At 37.0% G+C, this 18,827-nt stretch overlaps 1 protein-coding gene across 4 annotated transcripts in view; it reads right to left on the reverse strand.

Moving 5' to 3' along the window:
• Positions 1-468: 468 nt before the first annotated feature.
• PTPRD (protein tyrosine phosphatase receptor type D) overlaps positions 469-18,827 on the reverse strand; it is a 386,895-nt gene continuing 368,536 nt past the window's right edge. For all 4 annotated transcript variants that reach the window (XM_075526932.1, XM_075526931.1, XM_075526929.1 and 1 more), the window contains 6 exons: positions 18,403-18,581; positions 17,039-17,165; positions 15,926-16,051; positions 11,230-11,384; positions 5,422-5,557; positions 469-3,002 (listed from right to left, as the gene is read on the reverse strand). In XM_075526932.1, the coding sequence (XP_075383047.1) occupies positions 2,934-3,002; positions 5,422-5,557; positions 11,230-11,384; positions 15,926-16,051; positions 17,039-17,165; positions 18,403-18,581 (792 nt within the window). In that variant the 3' untranslated portion in view covers positions 469-2,933. The remainder of the gene's footprint in view (positions 3,003-5,421; positions 5,558-11,229; positions 11,385-15,925; positions 16,052-17,038; positions 17,166-18,402; positions 18,582-18,827) is intronic.

Genomic DNA, 18,827 nt, shown 5'->3' on the forward strand with positions numbered 1-18,827 from the left:
CATAAAACCTAAAGGGAATATTTAGTTGTACAACAGTTTTCCTCTCAAATTGACTCTGCTTTTTTTTTTTTTTTATTCCCTCATTTTCTTTGCAGCTTGCAAGACACTCTGCTAGGGAGAATGCTCTGATCCTTTTAAAGATCCAGTGTGCAAGAATCTTCCCTAGTCTATGTTTCCAAAATGATGCTTTTGTGATTATTGTGTTTTTCTGATCCTCTACATTTGAGTTGAAGAACACGACCACATCACATAACCTGACACTTCAATAATTACTTTAAAATACAAATCAAGAAAGAAGAAGAAAAAGAAACATAGTGCACATTCTTCTCTGGTTCAGATGTAAGTTATAGAATCTCATTCTGAGGTAGCCTTCTATAATACTTCTATTCCATATATATATATTTATATTTTTGTTTTGGGTTTTTTTTTTGGTTTTTTTTTTTTTTTTTCTTTACAAAAGTGCTCAGATACAATGCTTGCTAGAGTTTGGTCTTTCATATTTTTCTTTCTGCTAGTATTGGGAAAAGTGGAAGAAGAATAAAAAAAGTTGAGGTCACATTGACAAGCAATACCAATGCTCCTATTTGAAACCCCAAAGAAAGAATTCCTTTAACACTCATGTACTGACAATGGCAGAAGGCATGATGGAAACCAGGGTCAATGTAAATGGCATCCTAATAAGAGTCTCAAAAAGTACTTTGTGCTGTTTACAGAATTTTCTTTGTTCCCTGGAAGAAAATTTAGTGTCATTCTCAAATATAACCTGTGGGCTCAGTCTTGCTAGCCTGACATGAACCCTCCCACTGAAAGCAATGGTTTGACTTTAACAATCTGTTGACACAAGTGAATGAGCAGGACTTGGCCCAAAATTAAAAAAAAAAAGATGCATGAGCACTGCTAATGTCAACTACTGCTAGTGCACTGCTACATACCTGCAATGATAACACTATAACCAGTGACACAGTGGGTTTGAAAAGCCAACGAGAAATAGATTTTTAATTTGTGGGCTGGTGTGTTATTTGAAATATGGAAAGATAAAGGTCCTTGACTACCTAAGTGTTTTGGGTTATCATTTATTACCATCCATACTTGATTAGAAACTGGAAATGCATATTTTTCAAAATTTTTTGATACATGTATTAAAATGCTTGAAAAGAATAACAGAGATATGAACAAACTGAACTAAATACAAATGAAGGCTAACTTAAAGAAATGCTATTGAAAATAGGCATCAAATATAAGGCACTCTAAATGTAAAATTAAAATAAAACCCAGCATCCCCAAACAATGCTGTATGCCACAAAACGTTTGATTTCACAGAGCAATGTGTGTTTGGCTTTGCCCTGTTACATACGATAAATGTAAATTATATAGCGCACACTATAGACAGTATACTATTGAATACAATTTTAAAACATCTTAATACCTAGTATATTACAACATTCTCCCCTCCTAAAGGGATATGCACTGACCTTTCCCACATGCACACCTCCTACATTTAATAATATGATTTCTTATTGCACTATAGTGTTACAAATATTGAACTTCACTGGAAGCCTAAATCACATACTCTGTGTGTGTGTGTGTGTGTGTGCATGTGTGTGTATGTGTGTGTGTTCAAGTGGTAATGTGGATAGAAATATTACTTGAGATGGAGATGACATTCAAATATCAATGATGTGCATTCCTCACTTCCCTTTGAAACAGAAGTTTATGGACCTTGGAAATGCAGAGATGATCAAATAGTATTTTAATATAATTGTAGTATGCTGAAAAACTTTCCCAATGCTTTGATAAATCCAGGTATAGAAGAATTGATATGTTTATGTGTGTGAATATCTACCTATCTGTACCTCTGTAACTATACAGAGAGTTAGAGAAGGGGGTAGACAGTAATACTTACATATACTTACATATATAGAAAGAGAGAAGGTGTGGGTGTGCATGTGCATATGTGTGCATGTGTGTGTGTGTGTGTTAGCAGCATCTTTATACTTTGCGCCTCCCTGTTGATTCCAAAAGAAACCAAAAAGCCCCATTTTGATTTAACTGATTACAATGAGTATTTTCTTAAAGAAAAATAAAACAAACAAAACTGTAAAAGTAATATCTAACAAGAATGTGGTACTGTAGATAAATATAGGACTGCACAAAAATGTGCAAATTTTCAAATTATTTAACAGTTATTTCTACAGCACGATATTACAGATAACAGTTCTAGAGCTTAAAAAAAATCTACAGTTTTTAAACAAAAAGATTAACAGTTATGCAACCTTTTCTTTAATTCACTTCATTGAATGACAAACTCTTGTTAAAAAAAGGAAAAAGTTTACACAGTTAAAAATGAAGCACAGGTCAGCAGTATCTTTACAATACTAAAAAACTAAATCAAGGACTTTCTTTTTAAACATTCCCACATTTTCCCTAAAGTGTTATGATGAGCAGTATAATGGGAAGGGGTGATGTTGAAGTAAAGAGTCTGCTTTGTTTGAGAAGCCAGGACCCAAACTTTTAACAAACATCTTGAACTGAACTGCAGTTCTCTCAAAATTCCTCTTTGCAAAAGCATGCAATCCTGAACAAGATGATCATTCTTTCTGATTAATTTCCTCTTCCCTTTAACTTCAACCAATGTCGAACCCTTGAGGTATCTGTAAATGAGATCCTTCAGACGCCTCAGTGGTCAGGATTCTTTTATTATGGTTAGGTTATTAAACTGTGAATTCTTGGTCCACATGGAATAGGTTTTGTTGTTGTTGTTGTTTTTGTTTTATATATCCCCATTATTTTTGTTTGTTTGTTTTTTTTTATTTTATATATCCCCAATAATCGCTCCTTAGCTAAGAGTTAAGAAGTACTTCTAAAGCACATCATATGGCTCAGAAGCGGCTCTGGATCTTAAAGGGCCTGCAATAAAAATCCACGATGGGTTTTTATGTTGCATAGTGATCAAAGCTGCCCAGATATTCCAGTGCGGCTCGATAGCAGAACTGGTATTGATCCTGGAGAAAGAAAGATAGAAAACAAAAGCATCAAAAAGCCAGCTTGTTGGTTGGTTTCTATTTTCTTTCAACTAACAGTGAATACTTTGTGGCTACAGACAAATATACCACAGATGCATCTGCAGTTCAGCAATATTCTCTTACTGACATCAACAGAAAACCAGTCTGAGTTACAATAGATGAAGATAAACACTCATTTAATGCAGTAATATTTTCCACAGAACGCAGCTTCTCTTTGTGCAGGGACTATATACCCACCTATTGACCATTTGTTATTCTGGATTAATGTAACATCAGCATAAAGCTTTCTTCTTATGGGAGCATGCTAAGATGCTTTTCCTCCATGTATTTGAAAATAAGTAGCTAAATATCCAATTAACTCTATAGCAAATAGCTGTCACTTTGTCATACTAAGTGACAAAATGCACCGCAGCCTTAATATGGAATGCTGTATGGAAAACCACCAGGTTAAAAATCCTGTTAAGGAAGCAAAGGGAATTCCAACCTTTCAGTAATATAGGCTTTGATGAAGATGTGAAGATATCTTAGCCTGTGGCAAGAAAAGGGCCTAAGAGAGAAATACACAGCGAAAGTACCTCATTAACATGAAACAGATTGCATTTCAACCTACACCTGGAAACGGAGAAAAATTCAGTGTGGTGAGGGATCTGCTTATACCTCTGGTGAATCCAACATTTGGCATTTCATGTTATTCTCACCCCCACACAGCAGTCCTTTCGCACATTTATGTAATATTGCACACTTATACTAAAATGGCATGTCTGTGCGCTCATTTGCAACTGCCACTCAGGGTTTAAATGTTAAAAAAGAAAAAGAAAAAAGAGAAAAGAAATAGCTTCTGAAAGCCATCCAAAATATCAAGAAGGTCTGCTTATTTATCTGACAGTGCTATGTGGTAACTCCACATGGGTCATACTTGTTAATATCACAATTACAATTCTTTTGGAGACCAGGAAACTCATCAGATATTTGCTTCAATGTAGTGGCGTGATCACTAATAGTTCTTTTCTGCTTCCTGTTGGAACAGTGGGAGAATGAATTAGACATATGCGTAAATTTTAAATGTATGTGTGGTCCACATGGAGTTCAAGTGCTTTGTTGAATAAGGATTATATTTCCTGGCAGCTTATACTACTGAATGAGAGATTTGTTTTCCACAGAATCCTGAAAAAAATGAGTACACAACACTTCTACTTTCAGCAGCGGGGAATGAAGGGTAGCATACAGAAATAAGTCAAAGTAGGAGGAGGGAGAATATATTGCATAGCTGAACTCTGTGTTTGTCAGGTAGGCTCCAAGAAGCATAGTTTTTCTGTATACTGTAGTTATTTCTTGGACCCAGAATAACAGAAAGCAGTCATTTTTCATTTTGCTTATCCAGAAGAATGATGGTAATGGAAAAGAAATGGAATTAACTCTTCAGTTTGGTCACAGTGATTTACTTGGCTAACTGACAAGATTAAAAATAAGTATCTTTATTTTTCATATAAGTTTTTATGAAGTTGTCTTCTTAAAAATAAGACTCTCCAGCTTTTATTGAACAAGTTTAATTTTCTTGTGGAAAATGGCAAACTCTGGGGAACCAAGTTAAATTTCACAGACTGTCATTTAAAGGCCAGTGTCAATCAAATTATACTAAAAAAATGTATGACCTAAAATGTTTCCCTTCTATTGCCCTTTTGCTTGGTTCTCCTAACCTATTGGCTCTGGCTTAGTTCAAGTCTCCTGTTCAGAAATTTAAGTAGAAATTAAGCACAACTGAAAATGTTTAAGTATTCTTTATGATGTGACACAGTTCCAAGCATCCAGGTCCAGGAAATGAGTTGATACTGCTTATCCCTTCCCTTATTTCTCTATGGCACTCTTGCTAGCACAGAAATTATTTACACTGTAGTTTTTCTGAACACTGAATTTACCATTATGATTTTCAGGCCAAACGACCACTTGCTTGGTGACACAAGGTCAAGAAAACCATGAAAATAATACTGTGTCAGTCTGAAGCCATGAACAACACTTTGCTGCCGGAACAAAATATCAGTGGATCCACCTGCAGAAACAATTTGCCTCCTTCTTTATTACCACACGTTTCTGCCAGGAAAAAAAGGTTTAAATAAAAATGGGTAATGCTTCTTGGAAAATGGTATTCCTCAACCTCCATAATTTAGGATCCATTACTGAAATGATTTTTTTCTTCCCCAGCCTGCAGTATCTACTGCTGTAACAGCAACTAGTCCTTCCAGTACCTTTATGGCAGATTTTACACTGTAGTCATATAGTCCCTATATGACTTAAGAGATAAATGTAAGCACATTTTATACAGTCTCTATCTGTGCATTTTTGGCTGCGGAAATACCCCTTCTTTTCCATCACCATTGTATATGAATACTGTTTTGCTCACCTCTGTCTGTACCATGGCTGGCCGCTGCGTCCTTAACATTTTGACAGTCTGGAAGATATCTACAACACCTTCATATCTCATTCTTTCTAACACAATACTCAGGGTTATGAATACTCCAGTCCTTCCAACACCCGCACTGTTGCAATAGAAGAAAAAAAAAGAAAGGAAAAAGGGAATGTTAATTGACAGTTAATGCTAAAAGACTTGGCTTACAAATTATCTGTGGTTACAACACACCATATGTGTACAGATTTCTACATGGGGAAAGGCTCACTAAGCAAAATTCCACAGCAAACTACCACATTGCATTCGGGAGAATAATTGCACTCAAGCAAACTTCACATGCTACTAAGTACTTCCTGACTCTCCAGTCTTCATTGCAAAGTGACTTGGTTTGTTCGTCCAAATATACAGTAATCAGTGCATGGTGAAGGAAAATGAGAACGTTTGTTGCCAGTGACCTATGCTGGAATTGACAAGAGAAAAAGATGCCAAAAGGTATTTTACTGCTTTCTTTACTTTAGCTCATTTACATATGTTCCCTGTTTTGCACATCTTCAGTGTGCTAGTTTACCTTCTACTTTGAGTTAGTGGATTTTCAATTAATATTGAAATACATAGAATCAGAGAATCATATAATAGTTTGAGTTGGAAGGGACCTTTAAAGGTGATCTAGTCCAAACTCCCTGCAAGGACAACTAGATCAGGTTGCTCAGAGCCCCATCCAACCTGACCTTGAATGTTTCCAGGGATGGGGCATCTACCACCTCTCTGGCGTACCTGTGCCAGTGTTTCACCACCCTCATTGTAAAAAAATTCTTCCCTATATCTAGTCTGAATCTACCTTCTTTTAGTTTAAAACCATTACCCCTTGTCCTGTCACAACAGGCCCTGCTAAAATATTTGTCCCCATCTTTCTTAAAGCCCCCTTTAAGTACTGAAAGGCTGCTATAAGGTCTCCCCGCAGCCTTCTCTTCTCCAGGCTGAACAACCCCAACTCTCTCAGCCTTTCCTCATAGGAGAGGTGTTCCAGCCCTCCGATCATTTTTGTGGCCCTCCTCTGGACTCGCTCCAACAGGTCCATGTCTTTCCTGTACTGAGGACTCCAGAGCTGGATGCAGTACTCTAGGTGGGGTCTCACCAGAGTGGAGTAGAGGGGCAGAATCACCTCCCTTGACCTGCGGGCCACACTCTTTTTGATGCAGCCCAAGATACGGTTGGCCTTCTGGGCTGCGAGTGCACATTGCCAGCTCCTGTCCAGCTTTTCATCCACAAGAACCCCCAAGTCCTTCTCTGCAGGGCTGCTCTCAATCCTTTCATCTTCCAGCCTGTATTGATACTGGGGGTTGCCCCAACCCAGGTGATGGACCGTGCACTTGGCCTTGTTGAACCTCAAGAGGTTCACACAAGCCCACTTCTTGAGCTTGTCCAGGTCCCTCTGAATGGCATCCCGCCCCTCAGGCGTGTCAACCGCACCATTCAGCTTCGTGTAGTCTGCAAACTTGCTGAGGGTGCATTTGATCCCACTGTCTATGTTATTGATGAAGATATTAAACAGTACTGGTCCCAATATGGACCCCTGAGGGACACCACTTGTCACTGATCTTCATTTGGACATTGAGCCATTGACCACTACCCTCTGGATGCGGCCAACCAACTAATTCCTCATCCACCATCCATCAAATCTGTCTCTCCAATTGAGAGAAGGATGTTGTGGGGGACCGTGTCAAAGGCCTTACAGAAGTCCAGATAGATGACACCCATAGCTCTTCCCTTGTCCACTGATGTAGTCACTCCATCATAGAAGGCCATTAAGTTGGTCAGGCAGGACTTGCCCTTGGTGAAGCCAAGCTGGCTGTCTCGAACCCCCTTCCTGTCCTCCATGTGCCTTAGCATAGCTTCTAGGAGGATCTGTTCCAGGACCTTCCCAGGCACAGAGGTGAGGCTGACAGGTCAGTAGTTCCCAGGGTCCTCCTTTCTACCCTTTTTAAAAATGGGTGCAATGTTTCCCTTTTGCCAGTCACCAGGGGCTTCATCTGACTGCCACGACTTTTCAAATATCATGGAGAGTGGCTTGGCAACTACTTAAGCCAAAATTGTTCATAAACACTACAATTTAAATAACGGATACACAAAAACCTTGAGACACAGCTTTAGTCAAGTCTGGCAGTCTGCATCTTTAGCTTTCCAATACTGATATATGTATACCATGTCTGTCTACATCGGTCTGAATTGTCTTCTTTCAATATATGGCTTGTTTGCTCTCTGTTCTGTGTTGGGTTTCTGTTACTAGCTAAAACCCCCAAGAAGTGATAGAAATTCCTGTAATCAATAAAGACAATAGTTGTCAGTTATTAAAATTAAACAATCACTTATTCATGAGGATGACTCTTGGACAAAGAAACAGGTAACTACACAGAAAAAAAGATTTTCCAAGTCTGAACTTGTATAGGTGGAAATTAAACACCCCATCATCTCACTGTTGATACTAATATTTCACAAGGTTTTCTCCAGTCAGACAGACTTGGGAAGCTGGAGATCTATGACACCTATTCAGTAGACAGGAGAGTGGAAGAACATGAACAGCAGGGAAGACTGAAGAACTCTGAACGTTGATACGGACTATGACAGAGATCCAGTGAATTCATGACACTAGTGTGGAAATTGAATGTCCAACTTGTATGATGGTATTTTAGTGTTTGGTCTCGATCAGTGCACTGCTAGGGCTATTAAATATATGTGATTGGATTTAGCAATTTTGCATAACCTATGTGCCTTTGGAGAGCTGAAGCCAAAGGACAACTGAGACACAACTTGACAAAATATCATGCTCTCAGTGCTGGTTTACCTATATGTGATGACAACGGTCCTGGTCATCTAGAGCAACGGGAGTGTAAAGTCTCCTTTCCCTGATGAGGTAAATTAGAAAGCTACTGTTTAAGAAACATGCTGAAAAAATCCTGGAAAAATAGCACTGGAACCTGCTTGGACTTTATAGAGCTGACGACAATGTGATCTAAACCAAATAGCCCAGAAAGTGACCAGCAGAGTGAAGGCAGATTACTATTTTCCATCCTCCTTGCTCCTGCTCAACCATTTAAAGATATGCAACAAAAACGTATGATTTTCTAAATATGTGTGAGGACCTCCAGCCTCATACATTAGTCAAATCTTTATTACTTTAAAAAACTATTCAGAACTCTTTAACACAGCAAAAGGAGGGAATTAATTTGTTGCCTTGTGTTCCTAAGAAATGAAAAAGTATCTAGAGAAGCTACTTAATGATGAAGACAGAAAGATCTCAATGCTTGCAAATCCTAACTAGCTATCAAGTGTAGTATTTTGCTAAAGTCTGTAGGAAACCGATCCTGTTCTCTGAAAGTGGCAAGCATATTTTAACATTGTATCAATTCCTATTAGAAGATACTTAGGATTTCTGAAGAGTGATGGAAGTCCACATAAGTACTAGTAACATTTTAATGATCAGCTACTTTCTTTTAATGCAAGCCAAAGAGCAAACTGAGTTCTACCAAGACATTTAATGAAGCAATGCAACATAGGTTTTAAAGAATCCTGAATTCAATAAATGGTAAAGGCACTACTTCATGATGTAGTATGAGCCACTGAAGTTTACACAGTTAGAAACTGAAGTTAGGATGCTTTAATGAGCCATGAGGAAGTACTGATGTTTTTTTAAGAGAGAAGAGTTTGTTGTTAAAAATACATCTTGAATGCATGCTGGGAAAGGGTGGTCTTCCTCAGTCTCCAGCTAAAAGCTGGAATAACAAGACTATAAATATTTAAAATTGGTTGAAGTGAAAATTCTGCTTCAAGGTGAACAGCCCTTTTGCTCTTTTAACTATGTTTTAATTAACTTCCTGATGAGGCTGGAAATTTTTAAATTGTAACACACTCTGTAAAAAAGCCACAGAAGGAGAACATTTTAAAATTGTGGGTGGCAGGGGTTACTATGTAACAGACAAAGCAAACTTGTGAAAAATGTGTATACTGGGAAGGAAACCACAGAGAAGTGGCACTAGGGGAGTTTGTCATTTGAAGAATTTCTCTGTACAAGAGAAATCCTTAAAAACTCATCATGGTACAAACTGGAAGCATTATTACAATAATTCCACAAACACTAGAAAGTGCAGGTACCCAGGATCTTGCGCTTCCTGAAAGAAACAAATAAACTTACTAATTTGCTAGGGACATTTCCTATTCACGTAAGTTGACTAACATTGATAGTTATGATTAGCATTACCAATCTCTAGATTGTTGTTACAATGATGATAAGACATTTAAAGACCAAACCGTGATGAATTATACTAGATTTGACTTTGTTTCTACCAAAGTCAATGGTAGAAATCTCCATAATTTCAGCTTGAAAGATCACAACCATTTGGAAGGGATGCATAACCTACTGCAAGCAGTATTTCATTGCAGTCACAAGTGGACAAGTTTGCATGGTACAAAGAACTTAGAAGAATACCATCGCTTTGCTTTGTTATGTATGTCTACATAAAGGCATGAATATTGCTTAATACTCCTCTGCTCTCAAGACTCATTAATGTCAGGAAGAATAAGACTTGTTCTTATCACGGTTGTCCTTCATTTTCCCTTGCAAAATGAATCCCAAACATTGCTCTGCAATGCTGTTCTCCTTAGCAGGCCACAAAAATTTTTAGGCACACAAAAAAAGTAGGATTCAAGTAGTCCAATACATTTATTTTGCCAGTCTTTCAGATTAGGGGAGCATAAGGAACTCTGTTAAAACACACTGGTGTTTTAACAACTTCTGGTTGCTCCTGGCTTTGGAAGGACAAGAATCTCTCTCCCTCTGTACATTCATATGCTCTAGTAAACTTGTTCGTTTTGTCTTCATGCTAGTATTGGGGCATTACTTGGCTTGCAGGAAGGACTTGGAACCTGTATCAGTATTTTGTATCTCTGTTATATAAATAATGACATTTCATCCACCAAAAAATTATTTAATGATGTTGCAAAAATGAGTATCTAAAATCCTAATGGAACTTATAGAAAACAATTTATTAAATAAGAGATAAAAGATAAAGATATTATTTTTGGCCATCTGCTATAGACTTCAGAATACTGTAGAGAAAAATAAATACAAAATACAGGAATATTAAAAAAGACCACCCTGGATTATTCCTACACACCCTGCAAGCTGTTTTCATCTGCATATCAATTGTAAAGGAATTGAGGGAAGTCATCACATTAAAAAATGGGCATTACATTCTGAAGTTAGAACTCACCAATCGAAACCTCAATGATTTTTTGACAGGCAAAGTTTCTAAACACTGCTTTCTATTCCATTCCCTTTCTCGAGATAGCTATCATTTTATTTGTCTCATCTTGATTGCTACTAATGTGCTACTGAGGTGTAACTAGCTTGTTTACAGCTAATAATTCCCACCAATGTAACAGCCTCAATTTTAATTACTAGTGGAAAAAAAAATCAGATATAGCAGCCTGTGATAAGGCTCTCTGTACCACTGTGTGTAGCATTAACCATATTGTTTTTACCCTGCATTAGAGACATTTTTAAGTGAATAAAAAATTACGTGCTTCCACATATTTCAGAACCTCTTCTGTCTAAAGGGGATGTCACAGAACAGATCCCGTTTCATAAAGCAGTCCTATGTGTTCCTTTTTACATCTATTTGATTACATTTTCTTATAGTTCACCTATGAAATTCCATTTACATATACACCTTCCTTGCAATCAGCAATCAACTTTAGAAAAAAACAAATCTGCATATGAGTTGTTTTGAGGCTTTGTTTACTTACCTGCAATGAACAGAAATTGGTCCATCCTGACCAAACTGCTCTTTTGTTTTATGCACTTGGCCTATGAAGTCAATAAATCCTTCTCCAGACTTTGGCACTCCTTGTTCTGGCCAGTCGGTGAACTGGAACTGCCTCACTGTTCGGGACTGGCCATCCTTTAACAAAAGACACAAATAATGTATTCCAAAAGCATGTTCCAGCGGCTAGAAGTCAGTCAGCCAACAACCAGAAAGACAATCACAAAACAAGGACATTGAGAGGAGGTGGGAAATGGCTAAGATCATGTTTATGAAGACTCTTTCAGTTGCAATACTGGCTGGTGCTTTTGGACACATTGGCCCAGAAGTGCAGTTTCATTAACAACATTGCATAGATTCCCTTCTGCACTGGATAGGAGAGTTGTCTGACATTCTGCCTGTGTAAAAAGTGTGTCTGAGGCTAAAGATGTAACAACTTCACCAGGTTATACAATTTTTTTGGTAAGTTATGTTTTGAATCCTGCAGACTGCAAATTCCTTTAAATACAGAGCAGGTAGAATAAGGCCATCCAATCTGACTCTCCATTTCCTAGATATGCTAATCTACTGCATGGCAGGAATATCTTCACTGACAAGACTCGTTTAGTCATTGACGCCTTTACAGATGATATCTTTAATAGTATGGTGCTTTCTATGAGGTGGACATTTGCCTGGAAGAAGATGGGTCAAGACAAGCCAGTTGCTTAACAAACCATAAACTTCTCTTCAACAACTGTAATTTCATTCACTAACAGCTTCAAAAATTGAGAAGAAGAGCTTCCTCTCTCAAAACAAGTTGGCTGAAGCTGCTAATTAATTCCCTTTGGTTGGGAATGCTAACAGGATTGCTTAAAACTGCAGAATACTGCAGCATGGTTATTTTTATAATGAAGCCACTGGAAGTATTATACGCCAATTTCTGCTGTATGCCTATTTAATGTGTAAACAGTTAGGACACATAAATAGAAAAAATACAATACAAGTGGATGAAGTAAATTTGTTCTGAATTTTCAAACATTGTTCTTGATGATTTTGATGCTGTCAAACTGCACAGCTGAAATCTTTAAAAGCATGAGCATAAAAGCATGGGCACATGAGCTACTGATGTGAACTAGTGCCGCTGGACATGTTCTTTCCTAAGCACCCACTCTGCCATGTCTTCAAAATGGTCTTCTACTAAGTGAAACTCATGAAGAATTGAAATGATTATAGGAGATCCCCCCAAAAAGCAACAAGTTATGCTGGAGGCAAGAACGATCTTCTTTTTTTTTTTAACTCTACCACAAGCACTCAGCTATTACAGACCTTTGAAATGAAATAGAAGTGATTTTTAAAATAACCAAAGGAAAAAACAATACTTTGCTTTTATGTTTCCTCTGGTACCGTGGGTTTTTGCCTCCCATGTCTCAGATGAGTAAGGAAAACAGAAAATGGATGTGTGTGCCAGTCACTGCTCCATGAGAGGACACACATACATTTCTTTGACTTACTCTCTCTTATACTCCCACTAGATCAATGTGACAATTTGGTAGTCTACTGCTGTGGAACGTTTTTGCCCACTTAAAAAAAAAAAATCTGTTTGAAAACGTTTACCCAGTTTTATTTCTTGTCGGCATCAACACAATGGACTAAATATTTCCTACCAAAATGGCATTTTGTTAATGCAGACTTCTCTCATAATGGTCCCTGTGATCCCATTTTCCCCCAGGAAGACATAATGAAATTGCATCCTTCAGATAGCCTTAGGCACATTACACTAATTAATCAAGAAGACAAAACAGTAGGTTGACTCCCTCCAAAATAACCTCCCACACTTCTGAAGTGAAGACAGAAAACCTTAACTCTGACTCACTTGCAACATGCTGGTTAAGGAAATGGAAGCTCTTCAGCAATTTCTGACCCTGACAGGAATTACGCTAGAATAACAGTAACTTTTTAGGAGTAGAAAAGATAAGAAAGACACTACTTTATGTAAGTCTAGGCTGTCATTGGAAAGACCACAAATTTCTATGTGCAAAATAGATTCGATGGTAAATATTTGTTTTTCAAGTGTGTCTAAATCAACGGTATTGGTATATTTCATGATCGTAATAACTCAATAATCCAGTGCAAGTCTGTAAACACTGTTCTGATTTAGTTTTAATGGCAATAACTTCTGTTATTTAATGCTATTTAATGAGCACAGAAGTAAAGTTAGTTAGTCTGATGTTAGACTAGCATTAAAGCATATTGGGAGTTGATCTGCAATTTCTTACACAGTTCCCTCTGCTACTGACATTATAAACAGTGCTGCTTTCTTTTAATGACATGCTTGCCAACAGCAGTCCAAATACAAATGCCAAATTTTATTAAAATCTTTACTTTCAAATATTGTGACAGTTTGCACAGTTAGTTATCAAAATACAGAACTTTCAGATCCTTACGTGGAGCAGAGGGCTTTTAATGTATCATCCTATTGACTGGCTGACCATTTGAATTTCTTCTTGCTCCTCACAAGGATATTCAATTGTCTTTTGATGAGGCTGTAGAATTTATAATACTCTCTTACAGCCATCACTAATAGTTTAGCCTTAAATGAGACTGCTCCAACATATTGACCTCCAGAGCTTACAGAGAAAGTGAGTATAAAGCAGTCAGAAGCAGTAGATTGAAACAGTTACAGAGGTCAATTTCACCTTACAACAATTCACAGCTCAGTTTCAGAAATAACAGGGAGTTCCACACCAGAAACTTGTTGCTGACATCTACAAAGGCAGTGTGCTTTTTTCCTTGTCCCTGGGGAATAATTGGCCAGCTTGGCCATCCCTGCCAGAGCAGGGATGGTATTCTAACATTACAGATGGGTTTGGAGATAAGAGGGAGAGAGGCTGGTTACAACTGCTCCAGCATTTACTCCTCTTTGAGTACAATTTATTTAGATGGTCTCAATTACTGGGTGTGACAGCCATAAAAGCTCAACCACAGGAAAACTATAATGTACATTTTGGTAAGTAGTCCTCACCGCTTCCAGTAAATTTGGAAGGAGCTACAGTTTCCCAGCACATCTAGAAAATTTAAGATGGCCCTGTGAGCTTGCCAGTGTGCTGTTTAACAAAATCTGGACCACCAAGGTAAAGAGATTTTTAAAATTTGAGAAGCAATGATATGTGATGGTAAAATGTCACAACAGGACTGCCAAGGTGCATGTATGCTTGGCACTTTTTAAAACAGGTGTATTAATATCAGATCAAATAAAACTATTTCTGGCAAATTAAGGTATTCAGGTTTTTTACTGGTTTGAAAAAGTTCTTTCAAGAGTTTATTATGAACCAGACTTTCATAAATATCCTAGTTCTTTATAAACTCTTGAAAGAACTTTTTGGAAATATATACTGTTTGCAGACACTTCACTTCAACTCCATCTGTGGCTTTTTGTTATCATTTTTATTTTGTGATCTGAGCTTGGTGAACTATGTCACGTAAGACCTTTTCCAGCTTGAGATGGAACAGATTTTTAAGACATGACCTATGAAAGCTATCAGGACAGTTGTACTGAAATTGGCTTTGACTGTCTATGTTTACAGGTGTGGTTAAGGACTGATGTTAGGAGCCTGGTTTTTTGCACTTTTGCTAAGCACAAATACGTTAGAGAAACTATAAGTCATGTGATCTTTACTAGATTTCAAATAGAATGAAAATCAGATCCAGTGTGTCTACAGTTTCTTTTCAAAAACACACACCTAAGTCTCATTTGCCAAATTAAAATGTTCACGTGCTGACTTGGTTAGTGACAATACTGTCTAGCTAATTGTCAGTAGTACCTGATTTTACTTGAAGTTAACATTAAAAGCAGCAGTCTAGTTAACTATGAGAAAGTCTAATATTTTGGATGCTGACTCGCAACTCTGAGTAATCACTCATGTTATTCCTGGACAGTACATCCTGCTATTTTGCTTGAACAAATAGCATTCTACAGTGTTTACAAAAATGGAAGCTGTTAGTAATTTTTCCTGCCATGCAGACTGAAGTGTTAGAAATCAAAAGTCTGAGAAATGCCAAATATATATTTAAAGTTTATGTACATTTAATATTATATCAGTGCTCAGTTTTGGACTCAGGAATTCAGATAAGAAATGCAGTATGAAAATGAGGATGTCAGGGTCACAGCTGCATGTATCCACTCTGTAGATATACGAGAGTGCTGAAAATATGCTATGCCAAAAATCAAATTATAATGTGCAAAGCTTGTCAAGCTTTTCTTACAAATGCTATTTGCTCTGCAGTTTTTAAATCTCAATGTATTAACCTTCATACTCACTCAGCCTAGAGGGTGGTGCAAAACAACATATTTACAGCTGTAAGTGACAAAAATTGCCCCCAAAAATGATCACGGGAGAAATGAGGAAAAAAGAGAAAGTGGTCCTCAAATCATCTAATGTATTTCGGTCCAAATAGTTATTCAGAACTTTGAAAAGTTGTGCTGCCCTGATGTTAGATCTGAATGAAGTCAATTGTTCTTACACAAAGATCCCATTCATTTAATAATAACTTTATCTGCTTTTTGTTTATTGCTTGCAGAAAGTACACCCCTAGGGTTTTTCTAATAATAATGCAAATTAAAAAAAAAAAAAGAGGAAAAGAAATAAATTGACATTTTCTTTTAAACTTATGTGACCTAGTGTAATGCTATGTTAACTTACCCTTGCATCTGTAACCTTGAATTCCCTCAGAATATACTGTGGCATGTTGTACTCTGCCATTGGATCTACCACAAAATACTGATATCTGGCTGAGCGCTCTGCAGGCCAGTACTGGTGGCATTTTTCCTACAAAATAATGAAGCAAAATACATTCCCTGTTACTCGAGACCACTATCATAAACTGATATAAAACCTTTTTCACTCAGATAAGTGTAATACTCATGGAAAGTGCCATTAGTGACAGGAACATGAACTGTTCGTCTTGCTATGAACATGAAGTTCCATACCTAGAATAAAAAATGATCTTCAATATTGCATTGCAAAGGGGTTCTCTCTGGTTGCTGTACATCTGAACTCATTTATATTTCTGCTCAGTTCTATTATTTACCAGTGACAAGAGCTATCCCTCGCCTAATTTTCAATACACAATGGAATTTAAATCTTCAGGCCACTTCAGTTTTCTTTATTCTCCCCTGGTGAAGCAAGTCCCCCCGGCCTCAGTAAAGACTCTATCTCTGCATCCACTAGCCATGTCCTGAATCATCTTTATTCCCCAGATACATGGCCTGACTCATATTTCACATATCACATACCAGCTTTATCTTGATGTAATCCTGTCCAGATAGTAAACTGCTTCATTCTTTCCATTACACAAAGCAGCACTTGAATGAGTTTCGGACTGTAAACTGGGTGCTGAACCTTTGAAGTTCAGCGCTATGAACACATGGAAGACATTCAGATCTCAAAAATACCACACTCTTTTAACGTTGTTAAAAACAGACGCTGCAAAAGTGAAGTTTCCAAGTAAGAAATCTTCGTTTTTCAATAGACAGCAATGCTCCCTCTGCATACTTCAGAATATCAACATGCAAACTCAGTTGCTAAATCTCAGTGTGTCCCACAACAAAATGCCATGTCTAGCTTGTCTATTGCAACACATCTACAGATTGGAAAATCTTCCACCTGCTGATCAACAATGCCACCGATATTTCAAAAGGAGAAGGAACCTAAATCCTTACTTTTATCTTTAGACATTCCCATAACAATGAAATATTTTAATAAAAAATCATTGTAACAAACATTTTAGTAAAGGAATATTACAGTCGTACTTACTCTGCCCATTTCTCGTAGCTTAGTGAGCATGACCACAATTGTAGAATTATGCTCCCAGAGCATTCTCCAGAAGTCTTCAGTTGTTTCTGCTAAAGGACCCTGTGTAGCTATGTAAGCTTTTTGTTGTCTATGTTGAAAAAAAGTAAATTAAGAAAAATATTTTAATCAAACAAAATGAATTGATACACGTTCTCTGTTTATATGTAAACATTATCTAGAGGAAAAATGTATATACTATTAATAACAAGCACATTAAAACCTTATTATGATTGTTTAATCAAACTATGGCTTTTTATTTTTGGAACTTTGAAAGGGAAATTACTCTGTTAATATTATGATGTATGTCTTTATCATTATTATTTAAATTTTAATGCAACTCTAATAGCTCAATTTTGTATGCTGTAAAAAGCACTTAAGAAACACTTAGTTGTGCTGGTTCATTTTGTAGAAATAACTGTCTAACAATCTATTAAGTTTAGGAATTATAGCATCAAGCAGTTTCTTTATTAACTCCTTTTCAACAGTCAGATGCCTCCAGCAAAAATAAGGCAGGAATGGAGTGCACTGCATTTCCAGGCCTTAATACCCTACTATTGGAAGCTACCACCAAGCTGTTAAAAGCTTCTGCATCAGCAGCTTTGTAAGATGATGACCAGTTCATGCTGTTCTCGCTTCTTTCAATCAAAAGAAACACCTTTGTGGGTCACAGTGAAGACGAAGCTTGTTTCCAACTATGAGCAGAGGCTCAGAAAATGATCTCTGTGGATACAGGTAATCAGGTATACCTAAACTGCCTTAGGGAAACTATACCGCTTCTCCTTCATGTCTTTTTCTACCAGCTGCTTAGGTCAGCTGAGGGCTTATTGCTCTGTGTTGTCATGAAGATGCTGGTGGGCTACACAACTTTTTATGTATAAAATGCTTTTGGTGGCTAGGTCTAGTCTTAATCAGTGTTGCAAGATCACAGGTTATCACCTTGACACAGAGCGTCTATTGCCTGTATATTATTTCTGTGTATCTTTTTAAGCAGAATAGTTGTGAAGAAATAGAGGTTCCAAATCATGAATATGCTTAAAATCTCAGTAACTTTCAGCATGTAAAAGATACTGGGAGCTCTCAATGGTTTAAAGGTAAGTAAAAATATGTTTAAGACTCTATGTCATTTACAGAATTTTCCTGTATTGCGTGGGTGAAAATCTAAACCTTTTATTAATATCTGAAAAACCACTCCAACAAACATGGCATGCACATATAATAAACAATACTAAATTTAAATACTAAATTTTGTTATGTTCAATATAATCACATAAATAATTTTGTAAACTTTTAAAACAGTCCACATGAGAACACATCAACATTAGTACCTGTATCCATCAATGAAACTAGCATTAATATAATCAGAGCCTTCTACTCCTCGGATTGGCTGCAAGCATACCCTTGTAGACTCATATGGCATAATATTGACAAGGCGATTTTTGAATTTATTACATGGAAGATTGGCACTGATGAATCTTGAAGTGTGAGCCTTAGAGCTAGCAAGACGCTGTTGAAAATAAATTAAAAGAATTAAGGCCAGATATAACAAAACCAAATGATACTATCAGATTCGATGCTCTATGCTCATTATCCATTAACAATTTCTATTTCAGATGCTTACTTTTCCATATTCTATTGCATTACCTAAATATTTGTGAAGCTTCTTTTAACACCTTATAAAAGTTTAACATCTGCTCCATTAATGCATATGGACAAATGTGAGTATTAAACCATTACACAAACACATATTTCA

Source organism: Mycteria americana, chromosome Z (assembly GCF_035582795.1).
Source record: "Mycteria americana isolate JAX WOST 10 ecotype Jacksonville Zoo and Gardens chromosome Z, USCA_MyAme_1.0, whole genome shotgun sequence".
NCBI classification, from domain to species: domain Eukaryota; kingdom Metazoa; phylum Chordata; class Aves; order Ciconiiformes; family Ciconiidae; genus Mycteria; species Mycteria americana.